This window comes from Periplaneta americana, chromosome 2, assembly GCF_040183065.1.
Source record: "Periplaneta americana isolate PAMFEO1 chromosome 2, P.americana_PAMFEO1_priV1, whole genome shotgun sequence".
Classification (NCBI taxonomy): domain Eukaryota; kingdom Metazoa; phylum Arthropoda; class Insecta; order Blattodea; family Blattidae; genus Periplaneta; species Periplaneta americana.
In genome coordinates, this window is record NC_091118.1 from 19906799 (window position 1) to 19920127 (window position 13329).

The 13329-nt window shown below is 36.1% G+C and overlaps 1 protein-coding gene across 2 annotated transcripts; it reads left to right on the forward strand.

Moving 5' to 3' along the window:
- The first annotated feature begins 2185 nt into the window (after positions 1–2185).
- LOC138715391 (zinc finger protein 235-like) lies at positions 2186–10774 on the forward strand. 2 transcript variants are annotated; one of them, XM_069848249.1, is made up of 5 exons: positions 2186–2504; positions 3839–3939; positions 4058–4192; positions 5248–5327; positions 6888–10774. In XM_069848249.1, the coding sequence occupies exons 1-5, from the start codon at positions 2360–2362 to the stop codon at positions 7813–7815; spliced, it is 1389 nt and encodes a 462-aa protein (XP_069704350.1). In that variant the 5' UTR covers positions 2186–2359; the 3' UTR covers positions 7816–10774. The 2 variants fall into 2 exon arrangements, with proteins under 2 accessions (XP_069704350.1, XP_069704354.1); XM_069848253.1 differs by lacking the exon at positions 5248–5327 and having other exon boundaries at positions 2313–2504; positions 6888–6994.
- The last annotated feature ends 2555 nt before the right edge of the window (positions 10775–13329 follow it).

Genomic DNA, 13329 nt, shown 5'->3' on the forward strand with positions numbered 1-13329 from the left:
ATGTAGGCTAATTGATACAAAACTGTCAATAATCATTAACTAAGTTTAACTGTATAAATTATAAATAATCTTATACCTTGTTTAATTTCCTGATTGTCATCAAGTAATTACTTGTGGAAATCCACATAAGACCGATGTCTTGAATTAACTTTGAAAAATAAGATTTCTGTAATGGACTCCAGACATTGACGGTTTCTCTCGATGGTCCACTGACAATTGATGGGAGAGAAAAGCAGACAGTTTGTGATTTTCTACAATGTCTGGGCAAATGCAGGCTACATAGGCCTACCTAAAAATAAGACAAGTGCCGCGAAATTCGGACGTCTGATAAACCTATTAGTCATAAATGAAACTTAGGCGTACCTAATGCTGGGAATCATGTATCACTCTGGCTAATTCATCTCTTCTTTGCTGTCCCTCCTTTCTACAATTCACATCATCATCATCATTATCATCATCATCATCTTCCCCTCTTGCCCCATCATCTTCATTGCCAGTAAACTCTGGGACTTGAAACTCTGCATCACCAAGATATTTGGCTATATTGTGGAGAATGAAACAACACAAAATTATGGATGGAATCTTCTCTGTTGCTACTCTAATCTTGCTTTGCAGAATAGGAAAGCGTTTCTTTAATTTTCGAAAACATCTTTCTATCACAGCTCGTTCTTTATTAATGCATGTATTATAGGCTGTCTGTTCAGCAGTGGCAGGATTCTTGAAAGGTGTCATTAACCATGGCTCAATTCCATAAGCTGTGTCGCCTATAAGCAATGCACTAGTGTCACGCCTGCCCATGACTCTGCAAACATCAGAATGTTCCCATATTTGGGAGTCTTTCGCAGAGCCAGGCCACGAGACATCCACGCTAGTGAACTCTTCCTTCTCGTTGCAAGTGGCCAGAACATTAATGCTCGTCACACCACGCTTGTTAATATACTGGTCCCCGTTGACGTGTGGTCTCTTTATATGCACATGAGTACAACCCACAGCTCCTATAGCATGTGGGAAAGTATAGGATTCCTGCCACATGGCTTGTGCTTCCTGCATTGCAGTAGGACTTGTCGGAAACTTGATCCATAGATTCGCTTTTGCTACAATTTTTTCTGCAACTTGAGAAACTGTTCGAGACACAGTACTTTGTTTAACACCGATATCTTCACTCACCACCAACTGAAAACCAGGGTCACCAACGTAACGCAAGAGGATTTTCATTCTTTGAACATTCGTCAATGCACCCCCTCTTGTTTCTCCAGAATAGCCAAGGAAATGTTGTGCTAGCCACTCTACATTTTCTTTGCTAAATCTGTACATCTTCTTATATTTAAGAACGGAGTCGGGGTCATTCCTTCGCACTTTATATACCTTTCTTTTCAGGTCAACAACCATCATAAACTCTGCCATGATGCTATAGGTAATGCCTATTCGGCACTCAAGCACAAGACTGGGCCAACGTGGTAGTCAAAAATTTAATTATAAATTTGTATATTTCCAGGGAATCAGCTTTACTGTATGATGAAACCATGTCTACAGAAATAAACAAAGAGCGAGTCGCTGAGATCGTGAGTCACATGTATCGCATTGCGTTTTTGTATATTCATACGTGATTTGTGAGTGTGAAAGATAAGTTTAAATTAGAGAAGTAATGTGCACTTATTCTCGTTCATAACACTTCTTCCTTCATGTGTTTTTAGACTCACTGCAATAGGATCGTATATAATTATATATTTGACCATGAATAAGAATATGCAGGGTAGCCAATGTAGCCATTTTATAGCTTGAAGTAGGCTATCATTATTTAGTGTGACAGCCATAGGAATTAAATAAATGCTTATAGCTTAAAATGTAACATATTTTATATAACGTTCTGGCCAGAATCTGACTGTTTTTGTTAAGTGTTTGTCTAAAATATTATAAGAAAACAAAGCTAATATGAAACCATTTAATTGAAAATGTCATAATATCATGACTGCTTTCCAATTTAATATAGTCTTCAATTCTTCGCATTATTCTAGCACTTCATAGTGTATTTTGAATTCGATTCAATTTTTTAATCTGTTTTGCTCACGATAAAGCTTATTTTATTTTTACTCATCTAATATATTTTCTCACTACGAGTTGTCAAATGTGATGAACTGAGGTACCTATAATTATTAATTTGCACTAAATAAACTACCCGTGGGTTAGAGAGAGTTAATAGGCTAGTGAGGTAGAAATGAAAAATATTATTTATTTGTTTATTTCTCTCAATAACATAAGCGTTTCACTTTTTTTTCTCCATTGTATAGGTCTAATATTGGGAACATTATAATGATTGAAAATATTGAAACTTACAACAGAAACCCCTAAATTGGCAATTATGTTTACAGAACAGACAACATATTTGAGCAGTCTTAAGTCCTTGGAAGAGAGATGGATCTTAGTTGATAATCTCTCACACATTCACTCAGAAGAAGAGGCCTGTCATTCCATATGTACTGGTGGTGAACACCTGCAAAATCTTGGTAAGTTAAAACATGCATAGAGTCTGTATAAGTAAGTACAATTAAATTTAAACCTAAAATTAAAGAAATTATTAAGAGAAATTAACATGGATGAATCACAGTATAGAGAATGCTAGTAGGGGAAGTTATCCCTACCCTTGCCGCTCAGCACCTTCCTCGTCACACGGCAGATGCTCTCTCTCTCTCTCTCTCTCTCTACTGTCTGCCCCCGCTTCATTGGCTCACTGCCAATAACATTATTGCTTGCGAAGTACTATGTAAATGAAATAATATTACATTCTTACAGTGATTGTAAGAGTTAGAAGCCATTTGAAAGTATTCAGAAGTTAGTTACAATACAATTAGTCCCTTTAGTAACTGAAAATGAAACAAAAAGTCTATGTTAAACACATTTCACTGTATTGATTTTGCTCTTAGTGGTAATGATAATATATCAGTAAATATAGGCCTAATGCATATAAATTGAGAAAATAAATACTGTGGCCACTTCAGTAGTACAGAAATTGTCTAAAAGATCACTAGTACTGAATTGAATCATATAATTACGGTACATATCTTAATTATTTTCGTCTCTAAAAAGTGTGGAATTATTTTTTATTTATTTCCTTCTTAAGTTAATTTATACACGCTTTGACAATTTGGTTAGGCTATAGGCATATCACATGTGTAGGATCTTTATGTAGGCCTATATAATTAGGCCGTTTTTACTGTTGTTGAATTCCTGTTTCTATTGTTGTGTGTTGGCTTATGTTCATGCTGCTGATTAATGGAATTTTTCCGTCCTCATTCTGTTTGGCTACTGATCCTACATTAGCACTATGTAGCCAGTTACAAAATGCATTGCCATTAAGAATTCGGCTTTGCCACTGAGATATGCTGAAAAATCTCTCTCACATTTTTATAATAGCCTAAATATGTCATCAATTACAATACCATTTTGAAGGATTTCAAGCCAGATGTGACTATCCCATAGTATCACAAAAATTAAGTTTCTTATGTTAACCACAACTTATCTTAAGCTAACTTTTATTAAATATGGATTGCTATTTCCTTAACTGCTGAGATTAAGCTTGGTACCATGTGGATTTAACCGTTAACAGTTGAACTTAATTGAATATCTCCAAAATTATTTCATGTGGATTGGTCATGTCTGATTTGAAACCCTAAATTTAATTGTGATATTATGTCTTTGAAACCGTAAAAGTCTATATATTGCAGGTACTCTATTGAATCTGTCGTTCATACAAAACATTAATCAATACTGACAATTACATTAATAATAATTAGATTGAGATGTTATATGCAAACAGTTAAATTCCATATTTTGTTTCCAGTTATCATGGATCCTGTAAAGACAGAACCTAATATTGAATTATCGGGTCCAGTAGAAGATGACATAGATGAAAAAAAGAGCAAACAATTACCGGTACCAGTGGTAAGTAATAATAAATTATACTATTATGTTCTGTTGTATTGATATGTGTGTGTATTCCAAAGCAAACAAAGAATAACTTGTTACGAAATTGTATTTGTTTGTTATATTTGATACGCAGGTTGGGAATTTCTTTGAAGTTGACGTGGATCAGATCAAGGTGGAACCATCAGACCCCAACTGTGGTGTATCAGCAATCAAAACTGAAGCAAATGAAGATCCCATTTCTACTCTTGCAGTAGAGTATGGAATTGAGGTGAGCTATGTTGATCTTGACGTGACTTTCACAATCCTGCGCAATAGAAACGATTTGGCCTAGAATACCCTCTGGCATGGATCTGAAACCTGCTTGGACTGAGTACTTAATTTGATTTTTTATGACATTTCCCAGCTGTAACGTACGCTACATGATTCCATATCTAAATCATTGGAATCATGTCACTGTATACCATTTCACTGTTACCAATTCTATCAACATTAGATGACCTTGTAATTCATGCAGCATCATTAAATGTTGACTAAAATAATAGAAGTTCAAACTTTGTCTCTCTTCTCCATAAGTTTGTTTCATTCAGTTTTATTTATGTTCATAGTATTGTTGTCAGATTGAGGCTTCAGTGAACGTTTAGTGCACCAAAACCAGAAGAAGTAAGAAAGATAAGTTTTTAGATTAATCGAAATATATGCTTTGTATTGAGTGAGCAATCATTTATTATATAGTCGACCTGGTTGGTGAGTTGGTATAGCGCTGGCCTTCTATGCCCAAGGTTGCGGGTTCAATCCCGGGCCAGGTCTATGGCATTTAAGTGTGCTTAAATGCGACAGGCTTATGTCAGTAGATTTACTGGCATGTAAAGGAACTCCTGCGGGACAAAATTCTGGCACATCCGGCGACGCTGATATAACCTCAGCAGTTGCAAGCGTCGTTAAATAAAACATAACATTTATTATATAATACACTGCTCTCTTAAATTGACTGAACATATTGAGAATTAAATCAATGGCTTTTCCAAAACACGCCATGAAATGTTTCATATGAAACTATTTTTATCTCTAAAAGTAAGCAAAAACAAGCAAAATTGTTTTAATGAGCCTCTGAAATTAATATTACTTATAGTTCATTCTGTATAAATGAATATTAAATAAAATACACTACAGTGCAGTGTTAAAGAAATTATATAATTGTATTTTATTACTTCAGTTCCAGTATAGACGTTCCATGCAATCATTGAAATTTCCCCAAAATCCTATGTCACTTTTCGATACTTTTTATGGTTTTACTATATGTACGTAACTTATATTTTTCTTTAGGAAGACTCCTGTGATTTGAGCACTGTGAAAGAGGAGATGAAGACAGAACCGATAAACGAAGTTGATGACTTTGTTGACAGGTGAGGAGATTTGAATTTGAGGTTTCATCTTAGAATTACTACCTTTCTTTGAATCTGTAAGGAAGAATCGTTGTAGTATTTTATTTAATAGCTTGAACTGCATCGAATTACAACGTCAGCAAGAAATAGTAATCAAATTTTGCTTGAAGTCCTATATCAGACTCAGAATTATGTTACATTCCAGAACTCTGTGAGATAGGACTCTCAGCTTTAGTAGTTTCCTTATGATTTTGTTGTCCTTTAAAATTAGTCACCCTCGGCTGATTGTATACTCCATGAACCTTGCATCCAACGAGAAGAGTCAATGAAGGACAAATATAACAAGAATGTAAACTACTGACTAGCCCTCTTGAACTTCCCTGATTTTTGTCACATTTATTAGGAAGTGCAACTCAATTTCACAAAAGCTATCAGTAGCAGGTTTCTCGATGAGCTCCTTAGGTAGCATTAACAATATCCTAACGACACTCAGTTTCAGTCAAGGTTCTCTGTAGCATATCTGATGTTGTTGTTGTTGTTTTCTAATGCCAGGCGTTTGACAATGAAGTCATTTGATCTTTTGCACTCCAATATTTTTCAAAGATGATCAGCCACTGAAGCACAGATTTTGAAAATGGCAAGTTGTAGCCGATTTAAGTGAACACTATATTTTAAAGTTTTGGTGGCTACTTGATTTACACACAACCCCCAGAATGTCTGGAGGATCACACCTGCTGTTGGTCAACAGGTCCATTGGACCTAGCTGGGAGATCTTGTTGATCACCAGCTTTCCCTCCTTAAGCCACTGGAGGACGATTTTAGTGCCATAGCAGGTCAGCACTAGGAACAGAAAAGTAGAAAGAGGAGGAAGGAAAGGGAAATGAACCCCTAGACCTCGAATGCTCTAATGGCGTCTGTGTCGAAGAAAGTAAGAGTTCAGTCAGAGGACTGGATAGGAAAGGGTGAAGAGGGAATTAGGTATTGGATAGAGGAAAATTATACCAAATTCAGTCATTAACTCATCAAGCTGACCAGTGCTAATTGATGAGTAGCCCCTCCCTTTAGTTCAGCTCGTAAAATTATGCTTACTAACAGCTGCACCACGGGAAGGTAGGGATGGGACATTGGGTATTTGTCCAGATTGGTTCCTTAAACCCTTCAATGGGAAGGATTAATGGCTCTCCCCCCTGTATCCGACAGATACCCTTTTGCAGCCATATCTGATGTGATAGTTGCTATTGTACTGTATCCACAATGTTGTACGATACTACTAGGGTTTGTTTATTTATTCCAAATAATTCCTTAATATTTGCAATACAACTCACCCTTTACATTTGTAATATCCCAACTATTTACTGTAACACATCAATAATGATGGATTTACTCCTATGTTGAAGACTACATTCTCGTGAAAATATGGTTTCAATTTGGATTCTTTTTACATATTGCCAGTAGCTGATCTGTAGAGGTTGCTGAAAATATTTTTATCTTGCATGACATTCACACTGAATGCAATTGTTATGTGTGTGAGATGTGTGATAGTTGTGTCAAGTTTGTCAGCAGGAGTTTTTGGATTTTCAGATCCATGCACCAGAAATGCCATGATGACATGAAAAAACAAGAAAATGACTGGATTATGTCACCACATCATTCAGTTGTGACTGATTATGCTCATAAAGAGAACGAGATTATTCATCGAGGCTCTTCATGTAGCCCCTTAGAAGACACTTCTGGACAGAAGCATGAATTCTGTGATAACAGCGTCACACTCCCCGAAAATATTGAACCAGATAGTCAAAACGAGTCAGAAAATAAGTCTTTTAAATGCAACATATGTGGAAAAATGTTCACCCAGCGATATAACCTTCATAGACACGAATCAACACACAGTGCTGAGAAAGGATACAAATGTGATACTTGTGGTAAGAATTTTGGATCTCGTAGTCATCTTCGGGATCACGTATTAATTCATTCGAATGAGAAGCCCTTTAAGTGCGACGTCTGCGAGAAGAGTTTCGCACGCCTCGATTATCTTAAAACTCACAAAGTAATACACACAGGCGAGAAGAAATTCAAATGTAAAGTTTGTAACAAGAGTTTTCTACATAACTCTCATCTCAGAGCTCACGAATCAACGCACACTTCAGTGAAACCTTACAAATGCGGAGTTTGTGATAAGAATTTTTCACGATCTAGTCACCTGCAACAACATGCACGAACACACTCTGGGGTGAAGCCCTTCAAATGCGACCTGTGTGCAAAGAGTTTTGGATATCGGCATCACCTTCGCAAGCATTTATTGACTCACGCCAATGGGAAGGAATACAAATGTAACGTTTGTGAAAAGTCTTTTATGCTCCTTTATCATTTCAGAGAACATGTCGCAAATCATACAAGCAAAGAACGTTTCAAATGTGAATCTTGTGACAAAGAATTTATATGTAGGTATGAGCTTATACAGCATGAATTTACACACACTTCAGAGTCCTTACAGATTTTACCTTCATGATAACTATGACTAGAAGCCAGGAAGAACTGCTTTACAGGTTTTATTACAAATTAAGGCAACAGACGTATTTCTTGTTGTATTGTAATGCACTGTTTTTTACCATTTGTTCGTTTTTTCCGAAGAAATTAATTTTTCACTTTTTATTTAGCAATTTTCTCAGTGATCACAACAAACCAAATGCAAGTGACATTATATGTGGACTCCTTGTATGAATGAAAGTAGAAAGAACTTTCCGAGGTATAAATCTTTGTTGCCCGACAAGAAACGGTCACTTTCATTCAGTAATCTGAGCAAATTATTCATTATTCATCGAAATTTATGACATATTTCCTCAATGAAACTTGCAATTTGTGCAATGTTTCTGCACAGTCCGCCGAGTTAGCTCTGTGATAGCGTGTCTGCCTCCAGACTAGTCGGCCTGGGTTCGATTCCCGGCAGGGTCAGAAATTTTAATGTAAAATTTCTACCTCGGGACTAGGAGAAATGGCGGTGCACAACTTCTAATCACTAGATTCTGCACCGATACGCCTGGGTAAATCCCAAATCTCTCCGCAGTGCATATGAAGAGAAGGCATATGTCACTGTTGATAGTGATTCGTCCGTCAGATGGGGACGTTAAGCCTGGCGGCCCCCTTGGTGCTATTCGACAGGAGTAGGCTACGTGCCGCCACCGGATTTCCCCTTCTCCCTTCCTCATCTTCGTCATCACTCATTCCAGACACTACATTACACATACGCTCACCCTAGTACACGACATAACTCTCCACAGATACACATCATGTACAGTGTGATCCGCCGAATGTTTCTGCACATAAACTGTTTAAAAGCAAGTGATTTATTTATTTATAGTAGAAATACCGTTTCTTTGGACTTATGACAGCTCTCTAGCCACATGGTTTACGTGTTGTCATGGTAACCAAGGTTAACCTTGAAAGTAACCAATCATTATTTGATGCCCCCTACTCTCTTCGCCCAAACTTACGGGTAATGCTGCCACATTATCGAACATATCGCACTTGACTGATTGACGACCCACTCTAACTTAGTGGAATTGAATCGAACACAATATATTTGAATGGAAGATAGCAGAAAGTGGCGCATCGAATCGAACAGAAGCAAATCGAATTCATGAACTAGAATATTTATTCCACTGTCATAACAGAACTTCTTGTTTCAAGTATGATTATGTTCTCGTGAAGCCTTTGTGAAAAAACAAATGAGCGATATCCAATTTTGGTAGTGTAATTTGATTATTGAAAGTTATTGCTGAAATAGTACGTATACAGAAAATTACAACTTAATATGAACGAAGAAAAAGTATTAAATCTGTTGAGAATAATTATTTCGCTATTGTGAGACAAAACACAAAAATATGCTGTAATAATATGTCCGTGATAATACTTGAAGCGAAATAAGTAAATTAATGGAAGCTTAGGGTAAAAATTAAAATCTAAAGTAGCGCAAAAGAATGGAATTTTGTTTCATCTCTGAGAAGATAGTGAAATAAAGTGGAAACTTCTCCATATGTATATCTAGTTAAAAAATCCCAGAAATCCGTATTCCGTTTTCTTATTTTGAATATTTGTTTCTTCTTTTTCTGCTTCTTTATATAATTGTGCTATAGCTATCAAAAGATCCATTTTAAACTACAACACGAAATGTTTCAGTTCGATTCTATTCCACTAGATGTGAACAGCTGTGAACATTTCGATTCAGTTCGATTCTGCTAAGTGGGAGCGAGTCTTGAGGCTCCTAGGAGGAGCAGCAATTTGGCAACGTTGCCATGACAGCAGTCTCATAAGCCACACAGCTAGCAAGCTGTCACAAGTCGAAAGAAATGTTAATTCTACAGTAATTCCTCTAATAAATATTTGGTGGTGGCAAATTCAGTGGATATGCCTGTTCTGTAAAAGTCGACACGTATTTCTGAAAATTTCAATTAAGTATAACATCGTAACTATTTTTTATATAAAACCTGTTCTGTAGACGAATTTATCGACACAGTTATTACACAGGGTGCGCCATAGGAGACTGGGCTACGCTACACCTACTTAGAGATGAGATGATGATTTGTAGGGAAGCCACAAGGGAACCAGAGCTCTCGGAGAAAACTCTTTATGTTACCTGGACCAGGGCTTGCCCAACACAAGTTATAAATCTGAGGTATGCTGGCAATCGAACCTGTGTCCACAGAATTATGAGTCCAGCACTTTAGCCACGGACCACCTCCATGGCACATCATGACTATTAATTTCAATATTTCTATATCTGTAATAATAAAGGAATGAATCAAATGCTATTAAGAACTAAAGCATGTTTATACAGACCTTTCTATGAAATTCTTCCATGACATTAATTTGTCATCTCAAGAAATAAATAGTATTCTTCTTCTATTTTAGATCATTTATTCAATTATTTATTTATTGTTAAGCGTATCTGCTTTTCAGGAGTTCTCTCTTATGCTCTTTCTTCTTGATAGAAGGGAGCACGGAACACACTAAGCCAGTTGATATTTCACAGACAGATGGCAGACCTATCGCAGAAAGTGAGAAGGTGATAACAAAATGATGTTAAGAAGGATTGTAGGACTGGGAAGGAAGCAGGTCATGGCATTTGTAATTGAGGACATTTCCGGAAGAAGGGCACATAAGACAATATGGTGATTCGAGTAATCCTAGTTTAAAGATTTTGTTTTAATTTATTTCAATGAACACTTTATTCTTGCATACAAGAATAAATTAAATAATGTAGAATATCATCATAAACCCACTTTCACAATACAAAGCATTTTTATCAATATATTTAATTTTAAAATATTATTTGTTATAAGCCATTATGTGCCCTTTTTCCAGAAATAAGTCTAAATTTGAAACTATAAAGAATTGTACGTTCTTGGATGTTGATAAATTGATTCAACTGTTAAAGCATAGTAAAACTTTACAATACTGGTACTATATGATTTTTAAAGAATACTTCTATGTATAGGCCTGATATGAATATAGCACTGCTCTACATCACATAACATTATTTATTTTTCTGCTTGCTGAAATAATGTTCAATAATGGCTTTCTTGGCTGGGAACTGTGTTTAGGCGTTCTTCTAACATTTTCCAAATATTAGCCTCTATTTTGTGAATGTTTGCCTCTTCCCTCCACAAATGAATAATTGGCCAGTGTTTTATATTGAATAACTCTGAGTCTTTTAACTGATACCTGATATAGCTTTAATATCAAACCACGACAAACTTTCAATGTAGTGCCATCTGTATGGAGAAAATATTCCCAAATATTTTTCCTGAGCTTCTTTGGATTTAATGTTGCCTTCCGAATGTGTGTATCTGTCTTCTTCGACATACATTGACTTAAAAATGAATCCTGTATTCCTTACCTTGATCACTACAGAACGTTCCAGAAAGCTCTTCTTGTAACTGATAGGTACTTTGAGATAGCACTGTTCTTGACAACACGATGATACTGCTGAAAATGTTTTTTCTTTTATGTCAATTCCGTTGCTTGAAATGTAGGTATCTGCCGTTTTCTCTTCTTTTTTTTTCCTCTTGTTATTAGAATTGTCTTAAGATAGTCTTTTTCTGCCCATTAGTATGGTAGGAATAGAATGGCTATTGCACTAACAACCGCAGCCTGAACCTACTGTACACTTGCTGTATTAGCAATGAATCTGAACAACTTTACACTCACAAAGAAAATGCTCTCCCGACCTCTAGCATTGAGATAATGAAATAAAATTTTGGTGGAATAATCTACCTAATATAGTGGTTACGTTTAAACAATTTCCCGAAAAAGGGCTTATGGGGCTATAGGCCCATCTTCCAGAAATCGCCTCAATTCCTACTGCCTCAGTATTTACCTTGAGGTAAAATCAGGAAAACCTACCCAATTCATGATAGCCAGCCTCAGAGAATGACCCCCTGACCTAGCAGAAACATTGCCGATATGTTGACCTTTACAGCATTTTGCTCGATTATTTTTTTATGTTATTGAAATATAATTGCGTTTTTATTTTGCATTTTTTATTATTTTTATGTCATCAAAATTCTATCCATTGTTGTAAGACTTCCCTGAAAAAGCTTGATTTTGAAATCTCCCAAATCTTCAACATTATAAATGCAGTTACTGTTTGGAGTGATTATCAATGGATATATAATTTAGCACATAGAAAGAAAACACCTTTGATGAAGTGATTTATATAGGCGGTCATTTGTCAGCATTTTTGTGGTATTTTTCTTTTATATAACTAAATATTATTTTTTTACTTGTATCCATTTTAGGCGTAACATGTGTAAAATGTAGATCACTGTGATGGCCCTGATTGTGATGGGTTATGGTGCATAATGGTAAGTAGTCCATCTTACTACAATGGTAATAGTGATTAATGGTGTCATAGTTGAATGATGGCAGGAAATACCAGTACACTCCCAAAATATTCCACTCAGAACATCTCCTTGTCCACTTAAATTCATCTTGAAATGTTATTGCTTGAATATAGTTCCCAGGTTTTAGAAAATCGACTCTGTAGCCATTATGATATTGAGTGATGCTCTTTTATTGAAAAGAGAAACAGAAAACGTAGCACTAGTAGGAAAAAGTAATTAAAAATTAGCATTTTATTGTATGGGTTACAGACTAAATGCTTTTGTTTTCATATGACTTCTGATAGTTAACAATACACTAAAATCTAAGCTGGATAGACAATACAGTAAAATCTAAATTCGACACTCATAGTTACACCAAAAATGAATCCAACTTACAGAGGTGTCCAAAATATGAATGCAGTCGATTACCTTGCATGTCGTACTGAACAACAAAATTAGAAGAAGGTATTTTACTATTATAATTACTGTTAATAGCTGAATATTTATTTCTTTTAGCTTCTTGAATTGAAATTCTGTAAAATTTGGTTTAAATTGTAATTATTATTATTATTATTATTATTATTATTATTATTATTATTATTATTCTAATGAGAAGGCAGCATAAGCATCCATCAGATGCATTCAAGCAGGTGGTGCAAAATACATAACATAATATCTATGTGTAGGGTATATTTTGTTTGTAGTACTATAAATTTATGTCATATGTATACGTCATAAATAGTAACTAAGCAATAATGAGCTGTTGTGGACAAAATCTGCACCCCCAAGCAAAAACGCAGTAACTGCAGGGAAAATTAATATTGAGTTATGCCTATCAAACATTCCGCCTAGAACCCACGTTATGGAATGCGCGCTGGTTCGATTCCTCATGGGGGAAGAAATTTTCTCATGAAATTTCGGCCAGTGTGTGGGACCGGGGCCCACCCAGCATCGTGATGCACTTGGAGAGCTACGATAGGTAGCGAAATCTGGTTGCAAATGCCAGCTATAACGGCTGGGGGGATCATCGTGCTAACCACACGATACCTCCATTCTGGTTGGAAGATCGTCCACCTCTGCTTCGGCATGTGGGCGTGAGGCCAGCAGCCGGCTGGTCGGTCTAGGCCCTTCATGGGCTGTAG